This window comes from Rhincodon typus, chromosome 17, assembly GCF_021869965.1.
Source record: "Rhincodon typus isolate 14 chromosome 17, sRhiTyp1.1, whole genome shotgun sequence".
Lineage (NCBI taxonomy): Eukaryota > Metazoa > Chordata > Chondrichthyes > Orectolobiformes > Rhincodontidae > Rhincodon > Rhincodon typus.
In genome coordinates, this window is record NC_063348.1 from 59,902,327 (window position 1) to 59,927,361 (window position 25,035).

General features: G+C 41.4%; 1 protein-coding gene across 1 annotated transcript in view; it reads left to right on the plus strand.

Moving 5' to 3' along the window:
- LOC109920159 (liprin-alpha-1-like) overlaps positions 1 to 25,035 on the plus strand; it is a 117,314-nt gene that overhangs the window by 89,718 nt on the left and 2,561 nt on the right. Inside the window, exons 21-23 of the mRNA XM_048606905.1 lie at positions 13,994 to 14,072; positions 14,279 to 14,444; positions 22,947 to 23,011. Coding sequence (XP_048462862.1) covers positions 13,994 to 14,072; positions 14,279 to 14,444; positions 22,947 to 23,005 — 304 coding nt within the window. The 3' untranslated portion in view covers positions 23,006 to 23,011. The remainder of the gene's footprint in view (positions 1 to 13,993; positions 14,073 to 14,278; positions 14,445 to 22,946; positions 23,012 to 25,035) is intronic.

The window sequence follows — 25,035 nt, forward strand, 5'->3', positions numbered from 1 at the left end:
ATTTATAAAAGCAAGAACATGTGTTTCAAACCTTATGAAGTCTTTTGAGGATGTTTATTGTTTTGTAGCTAAAGAAGACCCGATGGATGTGGTGTATTTGGATTTTCAGAAAGTTTTTTATAAGATGCCATACAGGAGGTTTTTAACAAACAAAATGTGACCTTTTTTGAATGGTAAGGTACTAGTATGTATTGAGAATTGGCTGATAGGTGATGGGTGGAGAGCAGAAAACACGAATAAACAGCTTAGTCTAGGAAAGGTAGTGTTATCAGCAGGTTAATGTAAGGATCAGTGCTACAGCTTTTCACAATACAGAGAGAGAGAGAAAAGACAGTCTTTTTTACAGCACAGGGAAATGCCCTTCAGGCTATCATCTCTGCCAGCTGTCAAGCATTCATCTATTCTCATCCCATTTTCCAGCGTTCAGTTCATGCGTACAAGTAAATGTTCACAATGGATTTTTAAAGATTAATGCATCCCTATTTGGGATCTTGTTCGTAAATACATGTTCATAATACCCTTTCAGGCAGGGAGTTCCAGATACCCATTAACGTTTAATGAAAATATTTTTCCCCGACTTCCCTCTAAACTTCCTTATCTCAAAATTGTGTCCTGTAATTATTGACCCTTTCTCCCTATTTACCTTATCTGTGCCCCTCATAACTTTGTGCGCCTTAATCAGAACCCCTCACCCTTCCCTTCTCTTGGGGAAAACAGCCCCAGGCTAGCTAGTCCCTCTTCATAGCTGAATTGTTTTAGCCCATAAGCATCCTGATGAATCATTTCTGCACCCCCTCATGCAATTGCACCCTTCCTATTGTCATTCTTCCTTCTCTGGATCCTTCCACCATCAGATGTCTGGTTCACTTTTAAAAAGTCTCTGAACTATTTAAAAGTCACAGGTTATAACAACTGCTGGACGGAAAATAAACTTTTCAAATCAATATAAATGATTTAGATGTGGGGAGCAGTTGTAATATTTCCATATTTATTGCTGATAATAAAATTAGTTGGGGATGTAAGTTGTGAAGAAGATTTAAGGAGGCTTCAAATGGACTTAAACAGGCTATGTGATTGAGCAAAATCGTAGGTGAATATCGTAGGTAAATGTGAAGTTATCTCTTTTGGTAGAAAAAACTAAAGGCATAATATTTTTTAAATTGTGAGAAGTTGTGTGACGTTGATTTCCATAGGGACTGGGCTGACCTTGATGAATTGCTAAAAGCAAGCATGCAGCAGTCAATAAAAAAGGCAAATGGCAGATTTTCCCCATTACAAGGGGAAATGAGCACAGGTATAAAGATGTCTTACTGCAGTTGTGTAGAGCTTTGCTGAGTCGATACCGTAGTATTGTGTGCAGTTTGACCTCCTTACCTATGGAAGGAGATATATTTGCCATAGGGGGTGTAACAGATGTTCACCAGATTAATCGCTAGGCAGGTTTGTTTTAATAAAGTAAGATTGAACTGGGCATGTATCCTCTCTGGTTTCAAAGAATGGAAGATAATGTAATTGAAAGCTTGTTGTTCCAAATTGTCTACTTTTGTATTTGGCAGATATATTTAAAACAGAACTTCCAGAAATAAACACTAAAGTGGATGTCAATACAGTGTGGAGCTGGAGGAACTCGGCACGCCAGGCAGCATCAGAGGAGCAGGAGAGTCGATGTTTCAGGTCTGGTATCTTCATCAGGACCTGATGAAGGGTCCAGGCCTGAAACGTCAACTCTCCTGTTCCTCTGATGCTGCCTGACCTGCCGTATTCCTCCAGCTCCACACTGTATTGACTCTTACTCCAGCATCTGCAGTTCTTGCCATCACTAAAGTGGATGATCTGATGCATCTTTTTAGGACATGAATCCATGTGTTTGAAGCGTAGACTCTTCATTAGTTTTGCTGAAGGGCATGCCTCCAAAGCATTAATCAATTATTTTACATTTGGATGATAGATTTCTCTTTCTTTTCAGTTTGCTTGACATTATCTGTATTCAGAGTTTATTTTAAGTCTTTTCATCAACAAGAATAATTGTCTACAAGGGGCGAATACAATGCTGTGTTAGCCACTAGTTTCTTCCAAGCTGCTGCAGTCTGTGAAGTGAACTTGGGAAGTACTGAATGGGGAGAGACTGCCATCTATTGGCAAGGCATTAGTGTTACAGGATCAGATTCAATGTTGTTGTAATGTACAATTTCCCTTAAAAATGATGGATGTAATTTTGCGGGGATGATGACCTGTTATTAGGCCACTTGAATATGTGGTTTGTGAATAAGTCTGTTGAATGAATGATGAGTGAAAGAATCTCCTTAACAAAAAAAATTGGGCACACTGGTGAGACATGCGGCTCAACAATTTCCTGTAGCAGTGTAATTGATTTTGTGTTATGCTTTGACAATTTTTGTCATTTTACTGGAAATTTCCTGTACTTCTGATAGGACAATACCAGAGCATTTGAAACCAATGTGATTTAAGTATAATGAAGAATAGAATCCCTACAGTGTGGAAGCAGGCCATTCAGTTCATTGAGTCCACACTGACCCTGCAAAGAGCATCCCACCCACCCTGTCCCTGTAACCCTGCATTTCCTGTGGCTGTTCTACCTAGCCTGCACATCCTTGGACTGTGGGCAGTTTAGCATGACCAAATCACCTAACCAGCACATCTTTGGACTGTGGGAGGAAACCGGAGCACTCGGAAGAAACCCACACGTGCAGGGAGAATAGGCAAACTCCACACAGTCTCCCGAGGGTGGAATCGGATCCGGTCTCTCGCGCTGTGAACCACTGGGCCACCATGCAGCCCTAAAGATGACCTCAGGATTTGCCCTAACTTTTCAAATCACCAATCTTTTCAAATTAGCATTGATGCAACAGCTGAAGTAGATTGTAGAAAATAAATAGTTAAATTTTTAAAAAGCCATTGTATATTGGTATAGGCATGAGTACCTCAGGCTGTGTAAATTCTGTACCTAATATTCAAAATGGGCACAGTCTTAAAATGGAGCTTTTAAAAAAGGAGCTTACTCTTGAGATTTGCTCTTTTCAGCCTCTTCTGTATCTAAAAACTAAAAATATTCAAATGATAATTGTGATTTAGACGTGCCGGTGTTGGACTGGGGTGGACAAAGTCAAAAGTCCCATGACGCCAGGTTATAGTCCCACAGACATAGTTAAAATCACAAGCTTTCAAAACGCTTCTCCTTCATCAGGTGAAGTCACTTCCAAAGCTTGTGATTTTAAACAAATCTGTTTGACTATAACCTGGTGTCGTGTGACTTCTGACTTTGTCAAATTGTCATTGACTATAATGTGACACAGGAAACTGTTTCCCTATCTTTATGGATCTTGATTTTAATTCTGTTATATGGGGGTTTGGGCTGTAGAGTAACCTTTGTGCTTGTAACAATTTAACAGATAAAAGTTCAAAAACTGGCCAGAGCAACAGAAACACTTTTCTAGAATTCTTACTACTGTTGGATGCTTACAGGTTTAAAACTGCCTCAGCTCCTTTCAGGTTTGTCCTCTTGTTCTCTCAGATGCTATTTTTCACTGGTCTTTAAGTGTCAGAAGTAAACCCCTGGCTGTTCTTGGTAATGTATGCTGAATGATTAAGTTCAGATGTTCATGCCTCGAACATGAGCATGCAAATTGATGCTCTGAAAAAAGTTTGAAACATCACCTGGTTTATTTCTCAATATATTGAAGGAAGCATGTTTTAAATACTTTCTCAAAATCATAGAGTATTACAGCATACAATCAGGTCCTTCGGCCACAATGTCCACATTGACCAACAAACAGCAAACTATATTAATCCCATTTACCTGCACAAGGTCCATAGTCTACTGTGCCCTGGCATTTTAAGCGCTCATCCAGATCCTTCTTAAATGTTGAGTGTATTTGCCTCCACCACCCTCTGAAGTAGCATGTTCCATATTTCTACCACCTTCTGGATCCTCAGATCCCTTCTAAACTACAGTCCTCACCTTAAATTTATGCCTGCCAGAGGGAAAAGTTTCTCACAATGTACCCTATTTATGCCTTTCATAATTTTGTACACCTCATAATTATGCACACTTCAATCAGATTACCCATTAACCTCCTCTGCTCCAAGGAAAACAAACCCAGCCTATCCAGTCCCCCCTCATAATTGAGACTTTTCATCCAGGGCAACATCCTGGTGAATCTCCTCTCCACCCTCTCTGGTGCCTTCTGATAGTGTGGCGACCAGAACTCTATGCAGTATTCTGCCTGTGGCCTACCAATGTTTTATAAATTTGCAAAAATACTTCCTTGCTTCTGTATTCTACCTCCTGGCTAATGAAAGCAAGCATCCTGAATGCCTTCTTTACTACCCTATTTACCTGTGCTGACACCTTCAGGGTTCTGTGGACTTGTACATCAATGTCCCTATATTCCTCATTGCTCCCCAGGGAGCTACCATTCATTGTGTAACTCTTCCCCTTATTAGACCTCCCAAGATGCATCACTGCACACTAATCTGGATAAAATTCCATCTGCCATTACTCTGTCCACTTTGCCTGAGACCATCCACCTCACTATTAATTAAACCACCAATTTTTGTATGAACAGCAAACTTACTATTTGTATTTTCTACATTTACATCGAATACTTAAATGTACATAACAAGCAGTGAGGGTTGCAACACCGATTCTTGCGATACATTGCAAGCCACAGGCTTCCAATCATAAAAACAATCCTCTAGGGTTGGGAAGCTATACTCTGGTAATAACCATGTGAATTCTGTTGTGCTCCCTATGTCTGTCTGAAGAAATTGTAAATCTACGATAAGTTGTTTCTAAAGCATCAGTCATCAATCTCGCCCTCTGTAAGGATGATTTGAAGGTGGCAAATCCTTATCTCGCATCTATGCTTTTTCAGTGTTCAAAGAATGCGATTAGTGTGTAAAATGACTTAATTGCCTGTGAAATACATTGTGAGTGAAATCAATGAGGTATGCAGGAAGTCCTTTTAAGCTACAGCATGACATCAGGCCAAAAATAGTCACCATGCTCTAGATATTTTATTTATACTTTGAATGAACAGTTTTGAGTGTATTGTTTTGTGTGCTGTGAATGGAAAAGGAAAAAAATCGCAAACTCTACCCTGTCAGTCATGCATTTTAGATTCTTCCTTTGAATAAACAATGACAGAAAGCTGTAACACAAATGTGGATGGTTCAGTTTAATATTTGTTGATTTTTTTTCGATTTGATGCAGCTTGTCTATTTCTGCCTTTTTAATAGTCCTTTTTCAGGTACTTTTTTTTATTCTTGTAGTTTGGTTGTACAGAATTTGAGTATTGCTGCAAAAGAGCACATTTTGTCAACTTCTTATCCTGATGAATGCAAGTTGAATTGCCAGAATATAAATTCAAGGGAAAATCAATATTTCTCTTGCATGAGAGGAGATTGCTGATTAATATGCATGGACACCCTGCTAGAAGTGTTGCCTTGGAGAATCCATATGTCATGGAGAATACTGTGCGCGCTAGGTTGGATAGACTAGGTTTATTTTCACTGGAACACAGGAGGTTGAGGGGCGACCTGGTAGAAGTTTACAAGATTGTGAATGGCATGAGTAGGGTGGAAAGTACGAGGCTTTTTTTCCACTCTAGTGTTTAATTACTCGGGGACACAGGTTCAAGGCGTGGAGGGGATGTTTAAAAGAGATGTGCAGGGCACGTTTTTCACTCATTGGGCGGTGAGTGCCTGGAACACACTGCCAAAGGAGGTGGTGGAAGCAGATACAATAGCAGGATTCAAGAAGTAACTGGACAAATACATTAATAGGAAGGGAATAGAGGGGTACGGATCCTATAAGTGAAACCGTTTTAGTATGGAAGGGCAAAATGCGTCAACACGGACGTGGTGGGCCAAAGGGCTTGTCCTGTACTGTTTTATTCTTTGTAGAAGATACGTAGAACTCTGTTCTTTGTACAAATGTACACACACTGTTTCAACTCAACAAAATAGATGACCACCATTTGTAATTTGTCAAGACGATGACCTAGCCAATAGCAAACTGTCCACATTAAAATTTAAAGCGAGGCTGGCTGTTATTCATTCATGGGCCGTGGGCATTGCTGGCTGGGTTAGCATTTATTGCTCATTCTTAGTCGCCTTTGAGAAGGTGGTGGTGAGCTGCCTTTTGAACTGCTGCAGTCCCATCTACTGTAGGTAGACCCACAATGCCCTTAGGTGAAATATTTCCAAGTTGGACAGTGAGTGGCTTGGAGCGGAGCTTGCAGGGGGTGGTGTTCCCATGAATCTGCTGCCCTTGTCCTTCCAGAAGTGGTCGAGAGTTTGGAGATGAATGTCTGTAGTGCATTTTGTAGATGGCACACACTACTGCTACTGAACATCAATGGTAGAGTGACTGACTGTAGGTGTGATGCCACTCAAGTGGGTTGTTTTTTCCTGAATGGTGTCAAGCTACTTCAGTGTTGTTAGAGCTGCATCTATCCAGAAAAGCCACGCTCCTGATTTGTGCCTTGTAGATGGTGGGGAGTCAGGTGGTCCATTACTTGCTGTAGTGTTCCTAGCCTCTGACCCACTCTTGTAGTGACTCTGTTTATGGACAGCCCAGTTCAGTTTCTGGTCAAGATATTCATAACGGAGATTCAGTGATGGTAACGGTATTGAATGTCACGTGGTGGTGATTCGATTGGTTCTTGTTGGAGATGGTCATTGCCTGCAATTGTGTGACCCAAATGTTACTTGTCAGTTTTTGACCCAGGCCTGGGTATTGTTGAGGCCTTGCTGCAATTGGACGTGGACTGCTTCACTGTCTGAGAAGTAGTGAATGGTGTTGAATATTGTGCAATCATAGGCAAACATCCCCACTTCTGACCTTATGATGGAGGGAATGCCTTTGACAAAGTAGCTGAAGACAGTTGGGCCTAGCACACTACCCCTGAGGAACCCCTGCAGAGATGTCCTGGACTGAGGTGACCTCCAACAACCACAACCGTTTTGCTGTGTCAGGTATGGCTGCAACCTGTGGAGAGTTTGTACATGATTCTTTTTGATTCCAGTATTGCTAAGGCAGGAGCTGAGCGTTTCTGGCAAAACCCACACTGGATGCCACTGAGCAGGTGCTTTTAGCTGACGCCCTCCATCATTTAACTGACGATTGAAAGTAGACTGATGGGCAGTAATTAGCAGGTTAGTTTGTTCTGTTTTTTGAGTGCAGGACATACCTGGGCAATTCTGCACGCTATTGGTAGATGCCAGTGATGTAACTATACTGAAAGAGCTTGGCTAGGGGAGCAGCAAGTTCTGGATCACAGGTCTTCTGTACTATTGTTGGAATATTGCCAGGGCTCGTAACCTTTGCGGCATCCAGTGCATCTAACTATTTCTTCTTCTCACTTAGAGTGAATGGAATTGGCTGAGGACTGGAAGAGGCCAAGATGGATCATCCACTTGGAACTTCTGGCTCAAGATTGTTGCAAATATTTCAGCCTTATCTTTTGCACTGATGTGCTGAGCTCTTCCATCATTGAGGATGGGGATATTTGTGGAGCCTCCTTGTCCAATGAGTTGTTTAATTGTCCACCACCATTCACAACTGGATGTGGCAGGGCTGCAAAGCTTAGATCTGATCCATTGTTTGTGGGATCAATTAACTCTGTCTGTCACTTGCTGCTTATGCTGTTTGGAATGCAAATAGTCCTGTAAGGTGACTTGACCTCGTGGCCACCTGATTTTTAGGTATGTCTAGTGCTGCTCCTGGCATGTCCTCCTGCACTCACTGTTGAATCAGGGTTGATCTCCTGATGGGAATGATTAAGTGGGGGATGTGCTGGGCCATGAGATTACAAGTTGTGCTGGAGTACAGTTCTGGGGCTGTTGTTGACCCATGGTGCCTAGATCTGTTTGAAGTCTGTCCCGTCTAGCATGGTGATAGCGGTATACAACACGATGGAGGGTATTCTCAATGTGAAAGTGGAACTTTTATCTCCGTGGTGTTTACTTTTACTGAAACTGTCATAGACAAATTCATCTGCAGCAGATATTTGGAATTCTCCCACATGGGTCCATCGCAAACAACAGTCAAGAAGCTTGACACAGTCCCTGATAAACCAGCACAGCTGATTTGACTCCATCCACCACCACCTTCAACACACAGTAGCAGCAGCGCATATCATCTACAAGATGCACTGCAGAAAGTAACCAAGGCTGCATAGACAGCACCTTCTAAACCTATGACTTCTACAATCTAGAAGGACATGGTCAGCAGATACATAGAATAATAGAATTTTACATGACAGATGGAGACCTTTTGACCCATCATGTCACTACCAGTTCCCGAAAGAGCTACCTAGCTAATTCCACTCTCCAGCCCCATCTCCGTAGCCTCTAACATCATTACTTTCAAATTTATATCCTGCTCTCGTTTGAAACCTCTTATGGAATCTGCCTCCACCACTCTCCCAGGCAGCACACTCCAAATCCTAACAGCTCTGCGTAAAGAACTTTTTTCACATTTCACACCTCACTTTCTCGCTGACTATGTTGAAATCGTGATCCTGAATTATTGGCGTACCAACTAGTGGAAACAGAATATCCTCCTTTACCCTGTCAGAATTTTTATAATTTTGGACACCTCTTAATCTTCTCTGCTGTAAGGAGAATAAGCCCAGTTTCTTTAATGTTTCCTTGTTTCTAAAACCCATCATTCCTGGTCTTGTTCTAGTAAATCTCCTTTTGAACTATCTCCATGGCTTTAACATCCTTAAATAAGGTGCCCAGAGCTAAACACAATACCCCAAATGAAGTCTGACCAATGATTTGTAGAGGTGTAGCATCATTTCCTTGCATTTATAATCTATGCCTCTATTTATAAACCCTAGGAAACTATATGCCTTCTTAACAATTGTTCAAACGTTCCTGTCCACCTTCAGTTTTACCATTGAGCCTGTATTGTCTCCCTCTTTCTTCTACACATCCTTCTGCATTGAAATTCATTTGCCAGGTTGTCTGTCCATTTTGCCAACTTGGCAGTGTCCCTTTGAAGTCACTCAGCATCATTTTAACAATTCACTCTGCTCCCTAGCTTAGTATCATCTGCACATTTAGAGATTTTGCCCTCAAAACTCCTCTCCAAATAGTTTATATAAATAAAAAAAAAAGCAAGGGTCGCGACACCTATCCTTGGGGAGCACTACTTTCAACTTGTCTCCAATCTGAGAAATGCCCATCTATACCTACCTTCTCCTTCCTGTACTTTACCCAGCTTCTAATCCATACTGCCAAGGACTTATCAGTCTCAAACATTTCTGATATGCTAATCAACCTACTCTGTGGCACCATATCAAATGCTTTTGAGAGGGAGCACCACCTGCAAATCCCCTCCAAACCCCACTTACTATTGTGATTTAAAACTGTATTGTTGTTACGTCTCGGTCACTGGGTCAATATCCTGGAGTTTTCTTTCAATAGCATTGTGGGTGTCCCTACACTCCAAGGATTGCATTGGTTCAAGTAGGCAGTTTACCAACACCACATTCAGGGCAATTAGGGATGAGAAATAAATGCTGATCCAGCCGGTGATGCTCACATCCTATGAACAAATAATAAGAGAGTTCCATACTTCTTACACAACTCCCATTAAAACATGGTTCCCAGTTGGGTCTAGGCCTGAAACGTCAGCCTTCCTGCTCCTCTGATGCTGCTTGGCCTGCTGTGTTCATCCAGCTCTACACCTTGTTATCTCTGTACTGCTGAAATGTCTGGCTTTAATATTCAGCCTATGTTTCTTTTCCATAGGCTCTGTTATTGATTTCACCCAATCTATTGTTCTTTTCTCTTTAATATCTTAAACTTAATAAATCGACCCTAGAATTCTAAATTCTTGAAAATACAACCTTAATTTCTTTAACCTTGTAGCTTAAAGCTTTGAGTCCAGGCATCGTAAATTCCATATGCACTCCCTCCAAAATTAATATATTCTTCCTGAGGTTTGGTGCCTAGAACTTCTCATTTGTTTTAAATGCTCATTGCAATCTCAATGCCTTTTCAATAATTTTATTGTCTCTGATGGCAATTTGTGGCAGAGGATTCCAAATTTTAGTCATCCTCTGTTTTCGGAATATCTTTGACTTCCCCTTTTATTCTTTTTGTGATTATCTACATTTGAGATTGTTATTGGCAATTAACTTGGACCCTTGTAACAAATTCATGTTTAGGAGTCTCTCAGAGACAATTCTGTAATTAACACACGAGTTAAGAAATTCATCAAAGTTCCTTAGACAGCACCCTTCTGAACCCATGACTACTACCATCTAGAAGGACACGGGCAGCAGATACAAGAGAACATTACCTCCTGCAATTCCATCTAAGCCACACACCATCCTGACTCAACTATATTTTTCTTCCTTCCCTGTAGAAACAAAGTTGGAATATAGGAATCCAGAATTAGACCATATGATCCATTGATTCTGCTCTGCTATTCGATCATGGCTGATACGTCTGTCAAACCCATTCTCCTGACTTCTCCCCATAACCCTTGATCCTCTTACTAATTAAGAACCTGTCTATCTCAGGAAGTGAAGACATTGAATGCACAGCCTCTGTGGCACTGAGTTTCACAGATTCACCGCTGTCTGGCTGAGGAAATTCCTCCTCATCTCAGTTCCAAGGGGTAATTCCTGCACTCCAAGGCTATGCCTCTTAGTATTCTTAGTTTTAATGTGATCCCCACTTGTATCATTCTAAACTTCATCAAGTACACACGTAGAGTCCTCAACTGCTCCTCCTTTTCAAGCCCTTCACTCTCGGGATCATTCTTGTAAACCTCCTTTGGACCCCTTCCAAGGCCGGCACTAGCTACCTTTGATATGGAGCCCAAAACTGCACATAATATTCCAAATGTGGTCTGACTAAGCCTTATACAGCCTCAGCAGAAAATCCCTGCTCCTGTATTTTAGTCCTGTTGAAATGAATACTAACATTGTATTTGCCTTCCTAACTGCCAGCTGAACCTGCATGTTAACTGCAAGAGAATCCTGAACTAGGACTGCCGAGGCCCTACGTGCTTCAGATTTCTGAAGCTTTTCCCTATTTAAAAATAGTCTGCTCCTCTATTCTTCTTACCTAAGTGCATAGCGTCACACTTTGACACATTGTATTCCATCTGCCACTTCTTTGCCTACTCACCCAGCCTGTCCAAGTCCTTTTGTGGCCTCCCCACTTCCTCAACACTGCCCATCCCTGCAACTGCCTTTCTGTCTTCTGAAAACTTAGCAACAATGCATTCAGTTCCTTTGTCCAGATCGTTAATGTATTATGCGAATAGTTGTGGTCCCAACACTGACCCCTGCAGAACTCAACTAGCCGTTGGCTGCCATCCTGAAAAAGACCCCTTTTCCCTACTCTCTGCCTTCTGCCAGTCAGCCAGTTCTCTCTCCATCCAGTCCCTTGCCCCTAACACCATGTATTTTTATCTTATTTAGCAGCTTCCGATGCCGTACCTATTCAAAGGCCTTCTGAAATCCCAATAGCCCTCATCTGGCTCTCCTTTGTTGAACTTGTTCATTATCTCCTCAAAATGTTCTAACAGACTTGTCAGGCATGACCTCTTCTAAACTTACCATGCGCTTTCGTGTATGTGGTAGATACTTCGAACATTCCAATAATATTAGAGAGGGCAGGGGAAGGAAATAAGTACCGTTTCTATTTCTAGACAAGTAGTGTTAAGGAATTATGTAGGGGTGACCTGTACCTGCTTACACCAAAGTGGCCCATGTTTGAAAGACCCAAAATGGCCATCATCTAATCAAGCAGAGTCAGCATAGCTTTATGAAAGAGAAATCATGTGTGACTAATTTATTAGAGTTTTTCAAAGAAGTCTCAATTAGTGTGAATAGAGGGGAACCAGTATATGCATTGTATTCAGACTTCCAGAAGGCATTCAACATGATACCTCACAAAAGGTTAAGTCATGAGATAAGAACCCATAGTTTGAGTTGTTTATTGGCATGGATAGAGTGGAGATAAGGAGCTTCTTTTTCTGCTTGGCTGGGATCTCATATGTTTATATATTAATGAATGAGGAAGGAAGTGAATATACTGCAGCCAAATTTGCAGGTGAGAGACACACAGGTGGAAAGGAAGGTTGAGAGAGGGACGCAATAGTTTACAGAGAGATATTAATAGATTAAGTAAATTGGTAATAAATTGACAAATGTAATGTGGGAAAATGCAAAATTGTTCATTTTGGAAGGGAGAACAAAATATCAGAATATTATTTAAATGGAAAAACAATTGTAGAAAGCTGCAACATAAAGGGACTTGGAATCATAAAATTTTACAGTACAGAAGGAGGCCATTTGATCCATTGTATCTGTACCAGCTCCTGACAACTACCCATTCTCCAGATCTAAATCAATAACTATCTAAAATCATCACTTCCAAATATATATCCAGCTCGCTTTTGAAGCCTCCAATGGAATCTGCCTTCACCACACTCCAGGTAGCGCATTCCAAATCCTAACAACTCTAAGTAAAGAAGTTTCTCCTTATCTCACTCCTCGCTCTCTTGCTGGCAGTTTTGAAATTTTGACCCCTTGTTACTGATGTGCCAACTGGTGGAAACAGAATATCCTTCTTTACCCTGTCAAAATTATTCATAATTTTGAGCACCTCAATGAGGTCACCTCTTAATCTTCTCTACTCCAAGGAGAATAAGCCCAGTTTCTTTTATCTTTTCTTGTTTCTAAAATCCCTCATTCCTGGTACCATTCTGTTAAATTTCCATGAACACTCTCCAGGGCTTTAACATCCTTCGTTAAAATATATCCCCAGAACTGAATGCACTACTCTTAGGGGCACGTGTGCACGAACCGCAGAAAGCTAGCACTTGGGTGTAACGGGCAATCAGAAAGGTTAATGGAATTTTGCCCCTTATTTCAAGCAGTTGGAGTATAAGATTAGGGAAGTCTTACTGCAGCTGTAGCAGGTGCTGGTGAGATCACGTGGTGCACCATGAACAGTTTTTGTCCCTTTATTTAAGAAAAGTTAGCATTTCATTGGAGGCTGTTCAGAGAAGATCAAATAAGATGATCCTCCATATGGAGGGATTGTCTTCTGAGCAAAGGTCAAACAGGTTGAGTTTAGAAGAATGGAGTTTAGAAGAATGAGAGGTGGTCTCATTGAAACATATCGCATTCTTAAGGGGCTTGACAGAGTAAATGCTGAGAGGATGCTTCCCCTTGCTGGAGAGTTTAGGACCAGAGGGCACACTCTCCGAATAAACAGGTGCCAATTTAAGACTGAGATGAAGAGGACTCTCTTCTCTGAGAGTTGAGAGTCTTTGGAACTCCTTGCCACAGAAAGCTGTGGGGGCAGAGTCCTTGTGTATATTTAAGGCTGAGATAGATTCTTGATCAATAGGGAAATCAAGGATTATGGGGAACAGGCAGGAAAATGGACATGAAGAATGTCAGATCAGTCATGATCCTATTGAATGGTAGAGCAGGCTCTAGGGGCAAAACAGTCTTATGGTCAAGTATCCCACAATTTCATCCACAATAGTGGACTTTGTATGGTTTTAGCATATCAAATAAGCAAACTCTTTTCAGTTTAAATTATTTTTGTGTTGCATGTCTATTTTCTGTTTCTCCTCCTCTTTTGGTTCAGAATTTGTTTCAAGGAAACAATTCTATTAGAGTTTGTTTGAAAGATGCTCAAGTGATGTCAATCACTTCTGCTAAGTAACAGTGTTATGATGAAAGTCAAGATTAATGCACAGGGACAGCATACTTACAAGATGACAAGTTCGATTTCAATTACAGTCAAAGAATATTCAATGTCTGGTTACAATCTACTGAGTTATCTACTCTCATCATCTTGCCTTTAGTTGCTCAGAGCGTTTTGTGAAATTGTTTTCTTTCTGTTTGAGACAGTATTACAATCTGTTTTGGCTGATTACACCAAAATGTGTTTCAGGTTACGTTAAGAATTAATTGTGGCCTTTATGTTTGCAGGCACGCCAGTCATTGGAGAGAGAATTTAACAACCTCTTGGCACTTGGAACAGACCGGAGACTAGATGATGTAAGAATCAAATTTAATTGTTTCTTCAGATTCTGCTGACCTTTTAGATCTTTCTCCATGTGCGCATACAGATAGGAAGTCACTGGCAGTACTGTTTAAACAATTATTTTAGTGATTGATGTGTGTCTTTGTTGTTGTGAGATGTATACAAGAACAAGTAACTGGATATAGCTGATGTATGTGCTTTATTTCTGTCACTGTAAAAGGAGGATGAAAAGGGTTTCAGAAGAGCACCTTCTTGGAGAAAAAAGTTCCGACCAAAGGACGTAAGGGGTATGACACCTGGATCAGCAGAGACGTTACCTGCTAATTTTAGAGTTACCTCAACAGCGTCTTCACCCTCCATGCAGCCAAAGAAGATGCAAACCGATGGTATGTATTGTTTGTTTACTACATGACATTCGTTAACACTCGTAATCTGTTTTGCTACTTAACATTACTGCTAAATGTGATCTTATGGTCAGTATTGAAATGTTTCAAATGGAACTTAGTGTGCATCAATTTTCTTTTCATAATTGGGTTTCAGTAAATAATGTTTAGCTTGATTTAGTGAGGCTTAGATTGTGATATAATACTGGAAATCACCACTGTATATGTTGTCGGTAAATGCTCGGTCATGGAAATCGATATGCTGTCTTAACTAATTATTTTTAACAGGCTACAAATATATTTTAGTTTTGCGCTTTGTAGTGGGATATACAAAATGATAGCATTATAGCATTACTGATGTTCCAAAAAAAATCTGTGCCTTTGAGAAGAATTTCCTAATTTATTCCACGTTAGACTTCCCAACCTTGTAACTACCTTTTACGAAGTACAGTTTTATCATTACGTTCTTGCATTTGGAGTATTAGTCATTGTAAAGGCTCATCATGCAACGCACCACCTAACTTGGAAATGTAGCCAATGTAACCTCTAAAACAGAGCTTAGTGGTGTCAGGTTACATAGTGTGACATTTATATTCTGATTTCTTCGTAATTATTTTAATTGCAACCAAGGAATCATGCAGAATTTCGCATTTCACAACTGAGCCAAGCAGAAAATTATATTTAAATTACCACTGGAATGCAACTGAAATATATTCTATCCTGGGCGTACACTGAACCAATCATAAGTTGTAGCATCATTGCTTATTACAGGAGGTTCTGCTATAACACGATAGTTGCGTTCGAGTGCAACATGGCATTATAGAAAATCGTGCTACAGAAATAACAGGGCCAATTGGAAAGGCGGGGTTAGGACAGACCACCAAAAAAAATTCAAAATGACTCAAAATTCTTCCTCAGCAACTATAAATATCGGCACCATGCCTGTCACTTGTGTGAGCCTTGACACTTATAATCAAATAAAATCTATTCACCTGCAACATAGTCTGCACCACAGCCTAGTCCACTGCTGATCTGACCTGACGTTCCATCAGCTCAGACTTCTGGATAGATTTTCTGGTAAGTGGAGCAGAGGAATCTGACCTTTCTTTCCTATGTAGCCCATTGACGTTGAAGTTAATTGTAGGATTAAAATGCTTGATAAACCAGAGTAATATTGTATTAAAAAATAGTGCTGGAAAAGAGCAGGTTGTAACACAGACAACTTTTGGTATAAATGATTTATATGAGCAAGTTCAAAAGTTCTTACATATTTAATATCTAACAAAATATAGGCAAAAATACTACACACAAAGGTGCATGTTTTAACACCACTCATATTAAACTATACTTTGTCTTTTTGCATTTAATGTGTTCAGCACAAACTCTTCAAACTAAAACTTTACATATTTTCCTAATAAGATGGTTGTGTTCTGTGTGATATTGTATTTGAGGTTTGTGACATACAATCCAATAACTTTTCAAATGAGCTCATTATGACTAACTCTGAACTAACTCCGAACATTTGTACCATGTGCGAGGATCAAAAAAAAGAAATTTTCCTTTGACAAAGCCCGTGATGTTGACGCGTACTCAGTGGAATTTCGTTATAGCCAGCACAAGTTTGCGTTTTAGAAATAGCATTCCCCCTATTCATTAATCATGTTATAGCCCATTCACGTTGCCGGAACACACGTTATAGCAGAACTCCCTGTAAGTAACTTTCGAGTCCTTTACTGAGGAAAGGCTAAGATCAGCCACATCTCAACCAAGTGACCCACTGCTGCCAAGTCTTTATGCACAGGATTAAGATTGGCACTGATGCTACTTTATCTAGCTTTGTCAGTTTCTTTTTATATTGGAATCAGTAGATTGTGAATTCAAGGCTGACTCCAGGTTTGACTGTCTCGTCCAGTCTAACCATTCCGTACTGAAAGGAAACTGTTTTTCAGACTTAGATGTTGAATTGAGATACTGTCTTCCCATAGATGAACATGAAAGATCCAAAGAGCAGAAGAACCCTGATGTCTGTTCAATATTTACCCAAAAGTAAAACCTGAAAATCTGATCACCATCTCATTATTCACGGAAGCTTGCTAGGTACAAATTGGTATCTTTGTTTGCTACATCACAATGGTATCCGCATGTTAGGAACACTTCATTAGCTTTACAGTGTTGAGGGACTTCCTTACGCCATCATCAAAGCCACCTTAAATCGACACATTGTTTCTCTCTTTGAAGCCAGTGTTTACTGTCTGAATTTGTAAACAAAAAGATTAATTAGATAACGTACTTTGGATGACCAATCCCCGTAAAAGTACAAGAATATGAACTAGTGGGCTGAAGGGCCTGTTTCCATGCTGTATTACTCTGAGGTGAGAAACAACAGTGACACACAGAATCTAGTTTGTAATTTAAAAGTTACATTTTGTACTGGGTTTATTCTACAATACATCTTCTTGTTATGAAGATTGATATAAAAAAGTCACCATCATTTTAAGCTACTAGAGATGCTGTATACATTAATGGAGTAACACCAAAATAGTCAATAGCTCCAGTACAGTAGTACCAAACAAGATTGCATTTATCTCAAAGCAGATAAACACCTCAAAGTTTCATGTGTTACTTGCGTATGATTGTCAAAATACTCATCTCAAACAATTGAATTAACGGTTAGAACTTAAATAAGTTGTGAATTGTATGGGGAATACTGTATCAGTGAGGTTGTCGACTTGCTCGCCGAGCAGGCTGATTATAGTTCAGACGTTTCATCACCATGCTAGGTAACATCGTCAGTGCGGCCTCCGATGAAGCGATTGTTGTTCTACTCCACTTAGTATTCATATGATCCGGTCTGTTGAAGCGTTTTGTCATTTCCAGTTCTTTTTTACAAGGGTTTGTATATGGGGTCTAATTCCACGTGTTTATTGATTGCATTATGGGTGGAGAACTAGGCCTCTAGGAATTCCCATGCGTGTCTATGGTTGGTTTGAGCTAGGATGGTCACATTATCCCAGTTAAATTGATAGCCTTCATCGTCTGAGTGTACTGAAATGAGGGAAAGTTGGTTGTGTCATTTTGCTGCTAGCTGGCGTTCATGTATCCTGATGGCCAGTTTCCTTCCTGTCTGGCCGATGTAATGTTTTTGGCAGTCCTTGCACGGTATTTTGTACACTGCATTGGTCCTGCATATTGTGGCAATAGGGTCTTTGGTCCTTGAGTGTTTGTCGTCATATGGCTTTGGGTTTGTGTGCTATCCTGATACCTAGTGGTCGTATCTGCCTCATTGTCAGTTCTGATGTATTCTTGATACGTTAGTGTGGCCAGTGTATTAGGTCATATTGTATCCTCTTGGTGTTGCCTGTCTAATAGGCATCTGTAGATGAAGTTGGTGGGGAAACCATTGATAGCGAAGACCTTGCGTAAGTGCTCTTCCTCTTGCGAAGTTCCGGTGTGTTGCGGCCCATTTGAATAGTGTCCTTACACCGCTTTGTTTGTGGACGTTGGGGTGATGCTTTGGAAATTGAGGATTTGGTCATTGTGGGTTGCCTTCCTGTATACTGTGGTTTGGAATTCGCTGTTCCGTCATTCGTTCTACCCTGACGTCCAGGAACGGAAGTTGATTGTTGAAAGAATAGAAGTTGAAAAAAACAATGGACTCCTGGACGAAACTCAACCCGTCAGATAGACAATAATCCCTGCACTGAACCAGTGGAATGATTGGGACACCTTAAACACGTCAGAGAGAAAAGCACTCAAAGGACTCCAGAAAGACAGGAACATCATTATCCTACCAGCAGACAAAGGGCGCACGACCATCATTATGAACAAAGCAGACTACATTGAAAAAGCACAGGCATTGCTTGCAGGTACAGTTGGAGATAGACCCAACACCACAGCTAGGAAATAGGATCACCCAAACACTGAGGAGACTAAAGAATGCAGGACAAATAACCAAGACAGACTACATAAAAATGAAACCAGAAGGCTTGAACCCATCCCCCCAGCCCACCCGCTTCTACGGACTCCCCAGAGTACACAAACCAGACGTCCACCTCAGACCCATTGTCTCCCTACTGGGCACACCTGTATACAAGCTAGCCAAGGACCTACAACAGAGACTGAAACACGTGGTTGACGGATCACCCCACTCCATCCACTCAACCCAGGAATTCCTTAATAACTTCAAGAATAACAAAATCAATGACAACGAGATTATGGTATCCTTTGACGTTATAGCGCTAGTCACGTCCATTGACATCCCACTAGCCGAAGAAACACTGGCCACATTACTAGACGAAACAGGAATGCCGACCAACAGCTCCATCAGCAAGGACAACATACTCAGACGACTGGACCAATGCCTCACCACACACTTCACCTTTACTGGCCAAGGTTACAAACAGATTAATGGCACACCAGTGGGGTCACCCATCTCAGGACTTATTGCAGAGGCAGTCATGCAAAGATTAGAACGCACAACCCTCCCCTGCATAGCGCCAAAACTGTGGATACGATATGTGGATGACAAATTTGTTATCATTAAATGCACTTAGTTAGAAGAGAGTCACCACCGCATCAACAACATATTCCTCGGAGTCAAATTTACAAGAGAAGAGGAAAATAACAGTCAACTTCTGTCCCCAGACCTCAGGGTAGAACGAATGACAAACGGGGAATTCCAAACCACAGTATATTGGAAAGCAACCCACACTGACCAAATCCTCAATTTCCACAGCAATCACCCCAACGTCCACAAACAAAGCTGTGTGAGGACACTATTCAAACAGGCCGCAACACCTGAACTTCACAAGAAGGAGGAAGAGCGCCTATGCAAGGTCTTCGCTATCAATGGTTCTCACCAACTTTATCCGCAGATGCCTACTAAATAGACAACACTGAGAGGACCCAATACGACCTAATACAATGTCAAGAATGTATCAGAACTGACAGTGAGGCAGATACGACCACTAGGAATCAGGATAGCACACAAACCCACAGCCACACTACCATAAATACTCACAAGGATCAACGACCCCATACTCACGGCATGCAGGACCAACGTAGTGTACAAAATACTGTGCAAGGACTGCCAGAAACACTACATTGGCCAGACAGGAAGGAAACTAGCTATCAGAATACACAAACACCAGCTAGCAGCAAAACGCCACGACGAACTTTCCCTCCTTTCAGTACACTCCGACAACGAAGGCCATCAATTTAACTGGAACGACATGACCATCATAGCTTGAGCCAAACATAGACATGCACAAGAGTTCCTAGAGGCTTGGTTCTCCTCCTATAATGTAAGCAATAAACACGTGGATTTAGACCCCATCTTTCTTCTCTTGCAAAAAAGAACCGGAAATGACACACAACACCTCAACAGACCGGGTCATATAAATACTAAGTGGGGTAGAACAACATGTTACCTAGCATGGCGATGAAACGTCTGAACAAGAACAAGCCAGCTCGGCAAGCAAGTCCACAACCTCGTCCACAACCTCACCCACAACCCGAGCTACAAATCTTCGAGAACCTTAAATACTGTATGTGCTTGTGTAATGGGAATAAGGAATTCGAATAACAGGCTAAGAACAGGAAAGTGTCAGCACATTATAAATTTGGTGGATCAAGTTCATGGCAATAGAAGCACAGAAAATAAGAACAGTAGTAGGTCCTTTGAGCCTGGTACATAATTCATTATGCTTATGGCTAATTATCTAACTCAGTTCCCTGTTCCCTTTACCCTTTGAATTATATCTAACTCCTCTTGAGAACATTCAGCGTTTTAGTCCTTGACCGCTTTCTGTGGCAGACAATTCTGCAAGCTCACCACTCACTGGGCACAGGAATTTCTGAATGGAACAATACCACACTGTTTGAAGACTGTCTGTTCTGTAAGGGGGTTGGAATTATGCCAAGTAAGAAGGAAGTTGGTTGTGGTTGTTGAAGGTCAGTCTTCTTGGTACTAAGATACCTCTGCAGGGATTCCTCAGGTTAATTTTTTTTAATCAACCTGTTCAGATGTGTTGTGACATACCTGTTGAGCAGGTGGGATCGAACCCAGGCCTTCTGACTCCAGGGAAGTGGGGCTTAACATTTTGCCACAAGAACGTCTTTTTAGTTCCTCAGGCCAGTGTCCTAAGTCCAACTGTCTTCAGCTGCTTTATCAATGACCTTTCCTTCATAAGGTCAGAAGTGGGAATGTTCGCTGATGATTGTGCAATGTTCAGCACCATTCATGACTCCTCAGTAACTGAAGTAGCCCATATCTAAAACCGTCAGACCTGGACAATATCCTGGTTAGGGCTGAGAAGTCCAAGTAACATTCTCAGTACACAAGCATCAAGTGATGATTGTCTCCAACAAGCCAGGATCTAATGGTCTTCCCTTGACCTTCAGCAGCGTCACCATCACTGAATTACTCTCACTGTCAACAACATGGAGTGGTTATTGTGTTGGGTTCCTCCATCGTTGAGGATGGGGATATTTGTTGAGCTGCCGCTGATGCCTCGTCCACTGCTGTACATGCAGGACTGCAGAACGTAGATCTGATCTGTTGGTTGTTGGATTGCTTAGCTCTGAATATCACTTGGTGCTTATGCTGTTTGGCATTCAAGTAGTCCTGCTTGGTGGCTTCACCAGCTTCACTTTTAGGTATGTGTGGTGTTGCCTCTGGCATGCCCTCCTGCACTCTCCAGTGAACTACAGTTCATCCCCTGGTTTGTTGTATTGGTTGAGTGGGGGATATTCCGGGCCATGAGATTGTGCTGCTGTTGATGGCGCACAGCACCTCATGGACGTTCAGTCTCAAGTTGCTAGATCTGTTTGAAGTCTGTCCCATTTAGCATGGGGATAGTGCCACACACCAGGATGGAGGTTATTCTCAATGTGAAGGCAGGGCTTCATCTCCACAAGGACTGTGCAGTGGTCACTCTTACCAACACTGTCACAGATGTCTCAACAGTCAACAGATTGGTAAGGAAGAAGTCAAGTATGATTTTCCCCTCCTGTTGGTTCCCTCCCCACCTGCCGCAGACCCAGGCTAGCATCGATGTCCTTTAAGACCTGACCAGTTTGATCTATAGTACTGCTGCCGAGCCACATTTAGTGGTGGAGATTGAAATTCCTCACCCAGAGAGCGTTTTGCGTCCTTGCCACCCTCAGTGCTCCCTCCGAATGTTGTTCAGCATGAAGGAATACTGATTCATTGGCCAATGGAGGACATGGTAATCAGCAGGAGGTTTCCTTGCCCATGTTTGTCCTGAAGCCATGAGACTTCATGGGGTCCGGAGTCAATTTTTTGGACTCCTAGGACAACTCCCTCCCACCTGTATACCACTGTGCAGCCCCCCTCTGCTGGGAATGTCCTTCGAATAGGACAGGACATATTCAGAGATGATGGTGGTGTCTGGGACATTGTCTGTAAGGTATGATTCCATGAGCCTATGTCAAGCTTTTGCTTGATTCATCTTTGAGACAGCTGTCAATTTTGGCACTAGCCCCTGGTAAGGAGGACTTTGCAGGGTCAATAGGGCTGTTTCTTCAGGTGCCTCAGTCAATGCCAGGTGATTGATCCAGTTTCATTTCTTTGAGACATTTTAGTGATTGGTACAACTGAATGGCTTGCTAGGCCAATTGAGAGGCAGCCACGTTGCTGTGTATTTGGAGACCCGTACACCAGACCAGGTGAGGATGGCAGTTTCCATCCCTGAGCTAGATAAGTTTTTTTCCTCAACAATTGGCAATAGTTTCATGGTCATCAGTAGATTCTTCACTCCAGTTTTTTTTTAAATGAAATCAAATTCCACCGTCTGCTGAGGTGGGATTTGAACTCAGGTCCCCAAAACATTTGCTGAGTTTCTGAATTAATAGTCTAGTGATCATATCCCTAGGCCATTGCTACAAGAAAGTTCCAGCCTGCTCCACCTACTTTTTTTTTACTGGTTGTCTGCCCTTTCCATCTTGCTGTTTTTTTTGTTTATCTAACCCCACTCTAAATCTTTGTGATAATGTGGTATGTATACTAACCAGTCTTTTGGTGGGATAAATCACTCACCTGTCCTTTTCTTGCTGGAATTGCATCCTGTTTTCTTCACTAATAATTAGAACAGAAACATCAAAGTTGCAGGTTCGGTGGCTTGGTTAATGTGAAGCTGTGATTTGTGAATCCCTGCACGGGACAGGAAATTAAAGATACCCAAAGAGACCACATCTGGATTGTGTACTGGCTGCATGAAGGCCAATGATGCATGACCTTGCAAGTTAACTCATACTCATTCAAGTGCAGCCTAGCTCAGGTTCGAGAATTCATAACATTGTATCATTCCTCAGAATAAATATTTACTCTTAAAATTTCACAATCCAAATCAGATTTCCAAATTTCTTTTAGGTTTTGATACTTGAAAAGCTAGTAAGCAGTGTTGCTTTCTGCATTTGTTGAGTTACTAATTTATAACTAACCGCATGTTGTCTGCATGCTATCTCTCTCAATGCAAACTGCAGGCAATATTTCTGGAGAGCCAAGAATGGATTCCACTACAGTACGAACCTATTCATGTTAATTTTGGGTAAGTATTCATGGTATCTCCCTAATGTGATCTTTGCAAGATCACAGTCGAAAGTAACTTTGGTTAACGATTCATAAGGGGTTACAGTGCATCTTCCTAGTGCTTTTTTGTCAGTTTGAAGCAGAATTCTTTCTCCTGGGTGTACTGAGTTATAATTTATGCAACATAACAGGCTAGATGCAGGATAATTTGGGAACTACGGGCTTTTTTTTTAAAAGAAGGTGACTTTTAGGATCTCTCAATTATTTACTACCAAATTTTCTCTGTCTGGTGCCATTCAAAATTTGAGAGCTTTGGTATCACTATGACCAAGTTGTCAAGTTTAGACACTTGGTTTTTAGTTATTAAGCTGATGGTGTGTTTGGAAATGCATCTTGCTCTTTAACACTTTTAAGTACAGATGCTTAATATTTTTGGAAGCGGCAAGAAAACTTTCTGCAACATAAACTGGCCCTGGCTTGAGTGATACGACGTTCCTCCCAGTACTCAATGAGGTCATGATTGATCTTGAGGCTGCAGTGGCTCTAGTGCTAAATGACTCACTCCTGTTCCTATTTCACATTAGATCACACCTGGGATACTGTGAACAGCAGTACCTCTTGAGGAAGGATATACTGGTCTTTGGAGAGATTTACCAGTGTATGCTTACGAGAATGGTGCAGAAGCAAAATGCTATAGATACTCTGTGCTAAACGGGTCCGGCAGCTTCTGTGGGGAGCGAAACAGAGTTAACATTTTAGGTCAAAATTGATGAGAAAGTTATTGACCTGAAACACTGACTTTGCCTTTCAACATAGGTGCTGCCTGACTTGCTGACTATTTCCAGCAGCTGGTGGCTCAGTGGGTTAGCGCTGCTGCCACACAGCACCAGGGACCCAGGTTCAATTCCACTCTCGGATGACTGTCAGTGTCAAGTTTGCACATTCTCCCACTGTCTGCATGGGTTTCCTCTGGGTGCTCCGGTTTCATCCCACAGTCCAAAGATCTGCAGGTTAGATGGATTGGCCATGCTAGATTGTGCAGGTTAGCTATGGGAGATGCAGGGTTACAGGGATAGGGACTTTTTTTCTTTATTCATTCATGAGATGAGGGCCTCACTGGCCAGGCAGCATTTATTGCCCAGAGGATGCTTAAGAGTCACCCACATTGCTGTGGGTCTGGAGTCACATGTAGGCCAGACCAGGTAAGGATGGCAGTTTCCTTCCATAAAGGGCATTAGTGAACCAGATGGGTTTTTCCAACAATTGGCAATGGATTCATGGTCATCATTAGACTCTTAATTCCAGATATTTATTGAATTCAAATTCCACCATCTGCCATGCAGGATTTGAACCCAAGTCCCCAGAACATTATCTGGGTCTCTGGATTAACGGTCCAGTGATAATACCATGATGCCATCGCTTCCCCCTCATCTGCGTTGGTGTGGAGTCAACGGGCTGAATGGCCTGCTTCTATACAGTAGGGATCCTGTGATGTCATTTACCAAAATGACACTTGGTTAAAAAACAGGTTTATTACACAAACTGTTCCTTGGAATTGATACTTTGAAGTGAAGATTCATTTGCATTTATCAAAGATATTAAGGGAACAGAGGAACTTTTAATTCTACACATTTGTATGGAAAAGAGGGTTGTCAGCATTTATAATGAAACTGAGCTTTTGTTTATAATTATCCAATCACAGGGAGTCTATGCAATTTGGTAGCTGAAAAGGCGTGAGAGTACATTGTTTATAGAATTTTCTTTTCATCTGAACCTAAACTAGCTCTTTATCTATGTTGAAATGTCCCGATAATTTGTTTTCCAACTAAATCTCTAACTTTTTAAAATGAAGATCATAGCTCTTTTGAAGAACTGGTGCATGATGGACCAAACAGCCACTTCCTGCACCGTAACAGTCTTGTGCTTCATTGAACCACTGCTTTGTAATCTTAGGACTTGGATATCTGAAAACAAACCTGCATTTCAGCCAAATCCAGGAGAGATGTGGATCAGTTTGTTCACTTCACCTGAGAGTGTAAATCC